The sequence below is a fragment of the Diadema setosum genome, chromosome 20, assembly GCF_964275005.1.
Source record: "Diadema setosum chromosome 20, eeDiaSeto1, whole genome shotgun sequence".
Lineage (NCBI taxonomy): Eukaryota > Metazoa > Echinodermata > Echinoidea > Diadematoida > Diadematidae > Diadema > Diadema setosum.
In genome coordinates, this window is record NC_092704.1 from 24,342,970 (window position 1) to 24,354,145 (window position 11,176).

The following is an 11,176-nucleotide window of genomic DNA, read 5'->3' on the forward strand; positions in this document are numbered from 1 at the left end:
ACAAGGATATGATAATTTTGGGACCTGTGTGTTAACTTTGCTGTAATGATAAATTTGTTATAATAGTATTCATTATAATGGGACTATACTGCATTATTCAATTTAGCCGGTCCAAGTCCACTCTTATAGGGGTTGCTTCCATTAAAAAAAAAAAATAAATAAAAAATAAAAAATAAAAAAATCCAACACAGATTTAAGATTAATGCTTCAAATTTTGTTCCCGATCTTGCAAGCAGAAACACACAGCATACAGTAATTCCTCATTACAGTCTATTCCAATCAGAAAATCTGGGGGGGGGGGGGGGTCACAGTATACCTACAATGGGGGTGGGGGACGGGCAAGTCAGACTGGTGTCTGAATTGTGAGGAGAATCCAATTTTTGCTGGTATCTTACAGCATGAAAACACCACTTGAAATGCTCTCACTCATATTCTTATCCCCATCTGTGTGTTGTTAAAGGTAAACTTCCTGTGATTTTGTCTACTTGTGTGTTGAAACCTGAATAGACTGGAAAAAAAGAGAGAATGTCAACAACATACCTGAATGCCATATCCAAAAACGCCGATTCAGAACCCAGGAAGATATTACAAGGTGGCAAATTAACTGTTTCTCTGACTGCAATATAGACAACTCCCAATAGCAACACTGATCATATGCACACCAAGGTAGCACAGTACTCACTGGAATATCAAACAGCACATTTATAATGCCACAGTCCACCTCATGTGTCTTGGCAATGGCACAAAATACAAACATAGAATTATGGATAGTCTATGCTGCAGGCATGACAGTTCTGTATTTTCAGCCTTCACTTGCAAACCCAACACATAAGCCAAGTTTTCTTACTGTTTCGTAAAACCAGAAATTTTTGCATGCATTTTAATTTCACACATTTCGCGAGAGCCAAGATTCGCAAAATTAAAATGCACGTAAAAGTTCTTGTCTATATGCATTGAATGCCAGAGACAATTCATGAAAATTTAATTCTCCGAAAAAGCTGTTGCCTCCAATTCGAGAAAACTTCATGCTGCATCATATTTTACAGTATTTGCAAAGAGCGCGAATCCACAAAAATTCATCAAAATCTCTCAATGTACAAAATGCACTTATGACATAGGACGCATATATATTTTGATAAACATTATCTTGGTTCTAATTGCTTGGAAAATCTGTTGGGGAAAAGCATACATGTGTCTGAAATCCAGACTATATATATGCACAAATCAAATATAAAAATTATTCATGCATTTTGCTGAGTCACTTTGGTGGTAATATAGTCGTAATTACAAAGCTTGATTGAATCTTTCATGGTGAAATCTGTTCAGTTTGCACAAATTTGAGAATATTGATCCAGCACTCTAAAGCCACATAATCATGCACACCTCTCTACACATTCAAAATCATGTAGTGTGTAGAAGGAGTGGGTGTCAAACAAACAAATCATATGAGATGATAATGGAACTGATCATTTAGTTTTTCAAAAACATTCAATTGAGTGAAATCTATCCAAACAGTGAACTGCCTAGCTTAGACTTGATCTCCAATGCTCTACCTTTTTTTCTTTTTTTTTTGAAATGAATTCCTTTTTTCCCCTCATCTGAGAATCTAGCTTTGGTTGTGATAGGGCTTCAGGTTTCCAACTTTTTTTTTTCTGTGAGATGAGGAAAAACCTCTTATGAAATATGAAAGAGCATGTAATTCTAAGAGGAATTCAAAGTTTATCTGATGACACTTGGTTTTGAAATGGCTGAGGTATCCCAAAAAACAACAACACAACAACAACAACAAAATCTATCTTGTAATTTGTCTACTTGCCAGAGCTCTGCTCAAGTTTTTCAATCCTTTCACTTTTAATATTCAGGTATAAATTTGCAATTACTCACTGGGATACTGTATGTGCTGGGAGTTTCATGAATTTCAATTTTTGATGCTATGCAATATTACATGACTTCAATTTATTCATAGACAGTTTATGTGATATTAGGTATGAATTCAATTCTATAACTATATTAAAAGAAATGTTATTCTTCAGTAATGTTTGACCGGGTTATCCTTTCATGATTAACTCTTTGCCATGTGCTTTACTATAGAATTTAATTCTATACATACAGTATTATGATATAGTGACTGGGTTGGACCAGCGTTCGACTACTTAGGCTACTCCCCAAAACTAAAGCAAAATAAAGAAAAAGATGAAAAAAAAAGAAATGGTTTAATGAAACAGATGTATACTTGTATTTTTATATAGTGATGGTTCCTCTGGTTGATCATGCTAATTTGCATTAATTCTCGACTCTTTTTGTGCCAAATTCGCACACCAGACTCAGCAGATGAATTGCCAACTTTGCAAATTCTGCTCAAAGGCACAAACTGATTGATAAATCAAGAGTGCGCCAGAGAACATTTTAACTGTAGCCATAGCTTTTGTCATATATGGTTTACATCACAGCACAGCTTGCAATTTTCTATACAACTTTGCTGTGCTACATTCCTGAAATACTTCTATAAAAAGCTACATGGCTTTGAAAAACAGGATGTTTTTCCCAAAGTGCTCAGAATGTATTGTGGACTGAGAATGTGACAAAGAGGAAGTTTACACTGTGGCACATGAAAAGTTAATTACACTGTTGTCTATCTACACAAAATTACGTGTTAATCATCACTGCTATTTTTGTACATACAAAACACAACTGTTACCCGTTTCATCTCTGGCAATGTTTTCTTCCTTACACTTCACTACCACATGCCTACATTTTACATTTTCACATTTTATTTTATTTTATTTCTCATGACACACAAACACTGAATGAGTTTAATGAGCACAGCAGGACAACACAAATCAAAAGAGAAAATGAAAACCCTTTCATTATTTTAGTAAACTATGAGCTGGTCCTCATTTATCATCATTCAAATACATTTTAAACATCGGGATATAATTGCTGATTGTACAGCGAAAGAAAAAAAAAATAACACCAAGCTCCACTTTTCCGATCTTGTGCTGTACCTCATGCATTGGACGGTTAACTACAGCCACTTTCTGGCTCAATATCAGGTTACAAGTTCAGCTACCAGGATAATTTGGAATGGAAAATATGTAAACCCAGTACCTGGAGGGGTTTTCACTCCTACAACCCTGGGCATATTGGGATCTACTTCAGCAAGACGCTAACAAGACCGCAACATTCCCATGTGATTAAAGGGATGGTCAGTTTTGGATGAGATGGGGCTTCAGGTTTCCAATGTTTTTTGGACAATTATTTTTTGAGATAATGAGAAACTTCTTATGAAATATGAAAGAGCATATAATTCAAAGAGGAACTGAAAGTTTATTTGATGAAAATCGGTTTTCAAAACGAAGTGATCCTAATAAAAGGTGGTACCCTCCTTTCACTAGGATTGCTTTGTTTTACTTTGTTCTTAAATATATCAGCCATTTCAAAACCAATTTTTATCAAATAAATTTTGAATTCCTCTTAGAATCATATGCTCTTTAATATTGCATAAAATGGTTTCTCACAAAAAGTTACACTCTGAATCCTCACCTCAACCAATACTACACCATCCCTTTAAAGGACCTGAATGTAGGCAGATATGAATATACACCCCGGCAAAAGTCTGTTTGCGGAAACAGAATATTTACTGTATGGCCAGGAAATAGGTGTTAATACAAACATATATTCATAGTATATGCACAGACCAAATAAAATGACATTGTATAATCTCTTTTCACTGTGCATATATAATTATCATGTAAGCCTATGTATCTTGATATATATAAAATGCGTCAAAGTGTGCTCATATAATTCAGTGGAATTCAATTAATGAAAAATTTCACTTCATTTGCAACAAAAGATATCAGATACAGTTCACCTTGTTTCTAACAAAGAAATAATTCATACCAGCCAATACAATCATTATGAGATGAGCATACAATAATAGTGAAATATCATTATCATCTGGCATCATAAAATACAATATTTTTATTGAAATCCCGGATGTCAAAGTGCATATTCTCTTCATGCAAAAACAAACTGCTTACTCTTTGCTCAATTTCACTCTTTTAGCTCCCAATATCTCAACGGGGAATCGACATTGTATGCAAACAAGTTCGTAATCACAAAAACAAAGATGATATATCAAAGTTGATCTGTTTACTTTGCACTGTGCCATACATACAGCAAACAGCAAGAGGAGTGGTAATGCATGTGGAAAAATGATCAGGGTCAATCTGGGTGAAATGTGGGTTTTCTGGAAAAACACTCGATTCGTAACCACATAGACCCAATACCAATGTTACAATTTCCATCACAACGTAAAGTGTGAATTCAATGTTAGTATCCAATATGCAATGATTTCCCTAGAAGTAATCACACAGTCTTATCTGGTATTCATGTTGGTGCATGATGTACTGCACAAGTTGAAGTGTTCCAATATTGATAAGGAAACTTACTGATTAAAACTGTATGACTATAAGCAAATATTGACAAACACTCTGAGCACCACACTGCCATATGTTAACAAACAAAAAAAAAAAATACAGTGGTGGTAGGGAGAAGCAGCAGGACAATTGTAATTATAATGATACAACAGTCATATTGATATGAAATATCATGCTCAATGCATGTTCATTATCTTTATAACTGGAGGAATAATGATATTTGTCAATAATCATGATCACTGGAACTCTTTTGGCACATTTTGGAAGGAAAAGACATCCAGTGCATACCATCAAATGTCGGACAAGCACATGACCTGTGATAGTGTGTGTGTGTGGGGGGGGGGGGGGCAGAGGGAAGAAGAGTCGTGATGCCAGGATAAATGATCAACAAACTATTGAACTAGCACCACATCGAATTGTGGTATATATTTCTTAAGTTACTTGGTTTCATCTTCCAGGATATATCTCTGCAATAACCCTCTGGAGAAAGAACATTATCAGTGCATTAGTTTTGTTTGGCTTTGTGCTATTTTTATAGTTGGAAAGAATCAATAACTAAAAAAAAATAAAAATAAAAATAATACCACTATAAGATTGTATTTGTCACCTTTATATAAGCTCTAAACTTGTGATCACAATGTTTTCATCACATGAAAAATTTGGCACCACTCCAACAGCAAACAGACATACATGCGCATGTATATAAAAACATAATATCTCCGGCGACACTTCGTGGCGGAGGCATACAAACAAAGTGTGCATACACTCCCACACAAAATGATACGTACCTACACACATTCATGAACAAATGAAAATAGACGCATGCACACTTGGACACACACTCACACAAACGCAGACATCCAGTCATTTCTGGTGGCAATGTGGTTCTGTAATGACAATCACAATTTTAGAGATACGTATGTACTACAGTCATGGCCAAATCAAAAGCCTAGCCGATAGGATCTCTTCTGCAGATACAGTTTATCCTCCTCTAAAAAAAAAAAGAAATTATACTAACACTCTGTCTTTTTATTCAGTTTAAGTTTATCTTACAAAGGCCCTGCTATACTGAATTCATATTAATTATGACAATTTTGACAAATCAAATCAGTTGAACAGATATAATGTTTCAAGTTTTAATGTTTCAAATTTTTTTCTCTATTCAAACATGTGCCCCCATCTCTCATGAGATCCACACAAAAAAAAATAATAGAAGTGCAGCATAATCGTTAAAGTTGGTGATGATATCATCACACTACATGTCTCCAATCTCCAGTTTGCAATACCATCACTTTACATCCTTTCTGAACATTTTAGATGGAGCTCCAATCATTCTTATTTGTCTGATATCACTCCATTTATTGAAGTAAAGAAGAATGTAATGTACAATTGCATTTTAAACATACAGCAAACGGGTGTCATTAAAGTCACATCATAGTCCAATGAGTAAGATGGCTTCTTTTAGATGCTTTGGAAAAGTTATATTATAAACATGGATTATCTGATGGTTTGTAAATTTTTGTGAATTTTGAGTTCTGCTACCTGATGCTAGAATAAGTACAGATGAATAATTTTGGAAATGTTAGAATATGCACATCAATAATCTTATCCAAGAAATTGTAAATAAGCTCACTGCAATTGGCTCAGGGGAAAAATAAAACTTGAACAAAAGTTTCAATTTCTAGTTTTTTCTCTTTTTTTTCCTAACTGCTGACTTTGAAATGCTCACATTTCCTTATGTCAGAATTATTTCACAATACATGACAAAAAGGTTTGCAGTGTCAAGCACTTAACAAACTCACACAGTAGGCCCTAATGGATCTCTTGCATGCTGTGTTGCTGTACTGTAAGGAATTTGAGGCACACACAACACATAACACACACACACACACACACACACACACACACACACACACACACAACAATGACATTTATTATGCAAACAGCATTCCATGAAATAAATGACATATATCCAAACACAAATCATTAATAATTCATATAACTCTTAAAAACTACAATACCACTCAAAAGGCATTTAAAGACAGAAAAAGGAAAAACAAAGACTTAAATTACTTACAACAGATGGTATATTTCCGCTGCTGTTGTGCCTCATCCGCGATATGCGTCCTCGCGCTCGGCCAACACCAGGGAAGCAGGACCTAACGTATGCCGGGGCAGAGAAGCCTGGAACAGACCAGCGACGCTTTCGCTCCCCTCTCCCCTTTCGCACAAGGGCTCCCTCACGAACAAGAGGCTCCTCTCGAATCATGACAAGTATCGTTCTCTTCTCCCCAAGGGCAAACAGAAAATATTCCTTGACAGTTCGGTTCGGTTCACAACAGAGAATAGATGATAGCACAAGTGGCCTCCACAGGACTTGCACTTGTTTTTTAGGTCATGATCACAAACAGTGTGTGACCCAGATACAGTTTGATAAAGGTCAAAGTTCACAACATTCGCTTCAGAATAGACACATTGCAGAAAGGGCAGTGATATGAAAATTGCGATCCAAAGAAGATTTCCCCTCGCAATTGTGCTCAAGTCAAATTGAGCTCAGAGAGAGTACTGGCATGATAATTGTCAATACAGCCAGAAATTTGAGAAGGTCAAAGGTCGCTTGCACTACATACAGCAAACATAGAGCAGCTGGAAGTGAGTCGAGGATGTCAAGCGCATCACCCCTTGCCCCAATGTAGTTACACCAATCCCCCACGAAGTTTGTTGTTATAGTCGGTCTCCACGGTATTAATACGCACACTTTCTCCTGGTAGCTTTTGTGGGAATGCAGGGCGGTTAACAGCACTTGACTGGGAGTTCTTACATCTATGTCGTAACAATGTACTGCCAGAGGTTCCCGTCGCCTAGTTCATTCGAAGACAAGTGCGACTGCTGATTCGTTTTGGCAAATAGCGTCATGACTGCGGGATGTACACACCACAAGCGAACTGGAAAACACTGACTTGAAACGGGAGCTGCAGAAACAATAGATTCGAGTTCACTGTGTATACCTCATTTCCTTTGAGGATTAAAAAACAAAAACAAAAAAAAAAACAATTCACATTAAAAATAAGAGTTCGAAGAGACAGGCCCACGAGAGGGTTTTCCGGCCAAAATTAGATTCAGGTCATCACAGATGGAAAAGCATTTGGCTCTTGCATACAAACATGGAGTTGCACACCATTCGACATCAAATCTGTATGTAAACTATGTCATGGACAGAACACAATCATAACTCGAGCTGGGAAAGAGCTACAACTCCATTAATGTATGCATGCAGAAAACACCGAATCAAACGCCAGGAAACTGCCACAGCCAAATCCATTCAGCATCTGCAACAAGGGGGAGCTTTGTCATGCCCGATAGTGATCCAGACTCCAAAAATAGCTCCAGTGAATCGAATAAATGCAGTGTTCTCGATACTGTGAAAATATCCATGCAAATGACTTCCAACAATCTTATAGAAAAACACAAGTACAAAGGCCTACATGTTCCACTCGAGAATGCTGCAAAGTTGCAAAGAAACCTACAAGATATGTAGACCTGATGTTCAGGAATTTCAAGGGCTGAATATCATACCATCATACAACTTTTCCACTTTTTTTTTCATTTGTTATTCAGCTCACAGCTGCCATCAGTATTCAGGGGGGAAAAGCTACAAACTATTGCTCAAAAACTAGACTAAACATTCAAAACACATACAACAAAAGAGAAGGCATCAGATGAAAGATGAAACTATTACAAGTTGGCGACTTAGAAAAAAAATATATGATAGGGTTAAAATACTATGATTGTGAAAGCTACAGACCCGATGGATAATCATTCACTGATATGTTGGAAAGGAAAATAGAATGCAATCACTATGCTTAAAAGCAATACACCACATTTGCTGCAAAAAGAAGTTCCATCCAATCCCACCCCCCCTCAAAAAAAAAAAAAAAAACACACACCAAAAGTCAGCTCATTACATCATTCAACACCATATCAACTTCTCTTCATATCCCCCTACAATACCACATCCGTAAATCCAGTTTGTTGAAGAATACTGTCAGTGTTTTGAGGTAAACAGTGAAATTTCTTTAACAGTGCTCCATTATTGCTGACATCTGGCCTTCATCAGATTCAAACTCAAGTCATACACACAAGAATAACCCTGTCACGCTTTCCAGTAATACCAAACTCATACATACAGCCATCATGTTTCTCTTGATAGGGATAAAATATTATTTGTGACCCTTCACTGTAAAAGCCTTTAATATAAATTAGAGCTTATAATCTCTCTGACGGCATAATTCTTAGATTCTAAGTACTGACTCTTGACTTTTCCATTGGTATGTAATCTCCCTATCTTTATTCATAGATATCTACCACACAAGAAAGTCTTGCCATCATAAACACTGTTTTGACGGAATAACTTTTAGTTTCAATGTGGTCAAGCATACAGGAAATTAGGCATTTGAATACAATAGGTCAACTCAAAGACTAGTTGGAGTGGTATTGCCTCAGAAAGAAATGAAAGTTTCAAATTTCGAAACATTCCTCGACTTTTCTCTTCTAACAGGAAATACAAGTAATAACATACCATTGGTGCAAAATTATTTTTGTTTTCTTTTTAATTCCTTCAATTCATGTTTGCATGTCTACAATAGGACCATATTGATATGTTATATCAAAGAATTTGGATTAATCTTTTGAACTTCACTACATCTATCTCAGTTTGGTTTAAACTGCACCACACTGGTTTGACTTGCTTGTTTATGTTTCAGTCAGTTGCAGTACATCAGATACTTCTGGAATTATTGTTTGCTATTGAAAATGTCAGGCTTTTACTTTGACTCTGTGACAATTAAGTAAACTTTCAGTCAAAATTAATGTATCAGTTCATCAGTTTGTGAGCATGCATATTTTGAGTTTTTCTTCCAGTGCTTTCTGTATCTCAAAATAGAAGTTATCACGTTGATATGAAACCATTTGCCACAAACAATACATTAGCAATTTGCAGGAAAACCCTATCATAAAATGGCAGAAGTGTAAAAATCTCAAATCAAAAAGAAATCAGCAAAGCTTTTTTGTAGGCCTCTGAAGGTATTGTGGTTGAAAAAAAAAAGGGCAAAACTTTAGTCATTGCAATCATTTGGCACATGTGGCAATCTCATGATCGCAATGTTTTACTGATGAATAGATTCATTAAAATATAAATCTTTAAAAATGATCTCACTCAAAGGTCTAGCTACATGTAGGCATAACAGGGTACAAGAACCTATCGATGTGATGCAGATAAAGCAGGAGTGAAATGATAGTCAAAAGAATCGTTATGCGTCACAATGGGGTTGTTCCATCAGAAAAATAAGGGGGATGTGCAACATCAAAGGAAGAAAAAAAAAAGAGCAAGGATTACCTGCAGGAATGTCTACTCCATCTAGGGGGTAATCATCCACAAAGACTGCACCAGGAGGACAAACCACACCCCTCCAGGACACCAAGAATCCACGCAGAGAGGGCCTGACACAGAGCCATCAGCACCAAGGAGGCCAGTAACCATAGCAACCACCACAAGGCAGCTCTCATCTCAACCAACTGGATGTGGAGGATGTGCGAAGGGGTTGTGCCACAGGGAAGAACTTTAGTGTGCCTTAATGCTTGTTTACTTATATTTCTTTCTCTCCTACTCGTCTAAAACTTACATCGAATCTATTCCCTTTGTATAGGTTTGATAATCTTTTTTAATAATTTTGGTGCCTCTATATCTCATCATTGCCTTGGCCCCTACTGAAATCTCAATATAAATAAAATGTTGATGAGACTTGCATATTCATATGCTTCCATAGTACTTCTTGTTGCTGGCTATAGCAGGTTACAGTGAGGCAAAAGATTCCTTGTATAGAAGATCTACTATGAATAATCAATTGGTTTAGAGGGATTTGATGACAAACTATACGGCAGTTACTTTTCTATCTTTAACAGAGCGTAAATGACAAACTGAATGATATAATTCATGAAACATTCAAAATAAATCTGGCTCCACGTAATGCTTTGTGAAGAATTTGATGATTTAACTTATGTCCTCGTGTAGTCACATTAAAAATTTAACTCCCCTCCAATTTTTATTCTATCCAACTTCTTTTCTTATTCAATACAACCATGCTAAACTTATCAGATCAATCAATACAAAACGAAAGGTGAGCCTTTGTGGAATGTGAAGATGGTAACAGTTTTTGGCCCTGTGATGATGCGACTTTTATGCACACTAGAAGAGACAAGAGAAGGTGTGAGAAAAAACAGAAAAGTGCACTAAGTGGGCCACATGATTCAAGATTCAATCCTGTAAGAAATAATTTACAAGAATAGTGATGAACACTTCCATCAACAACCACCACTGATACATGGCAAAGCACTGAGGAATAAAGCATCAACAGCATATGAAGATGTTATCTGCCAAGTAAGGGGACTGTGTAATATCGTGTATCTATGAAATACCATACCAAAATGAGCAAACATTCGAAAATGACACAACCAAGTTTGAAATTTCCAGTTCAGTGATACCAATTCGTTCACAGACCCATTAGGAGAATAAAAGTGACTTGTGCCAATAAAAGCAATGAACAGGAGTAATGAGAGCACACTAGTACTGCATGTTTCATGACTTCTTTCAAGCAAATGATGCAGATGAATTATTGGGGCATAAGAAAAAAAAAACTCCAACAATCAGCCCCGCCCCTCAATACCGATTCTCTCCAATC

At 36.4% G+C, this 11,176-nt stretch overlaps 1 protein-coding gene across 1 annotated transcript in view; it reads right to left on the reverse strand.

Moving 5' to 3' along the window:
* Positions 1 to 10,224, reverse strand: part of LOC140243687 (5'-AMP-activated protein kinase subunit gamma-1-like) — a 73,922-nt gene extending 63,698 nt beyond the window's left edge. Inside the window, exons 1-2 of the mRNA XM_072323350.1 lie at positions 9,835 to 10,224; positions 6,517 to 7,411 (exon numbers count right to left, since the gene is read on the reverse strand). Of these exons, the coding sequence (XP_072179451.1) occupies positions 6,517 to 6,708 (192 nt within the window). The 5' untranslated portion in view covers positions 6,709 to 7,411; positions 9,835 to 10,224. The remainder of the gene's footprint in view (positions 1 to 6,516; positions 7,412 to 9,834) is intronic.
* Between the last annotated feature and the right edge of the window lie 952 nt (positions 10,225 to 11,176).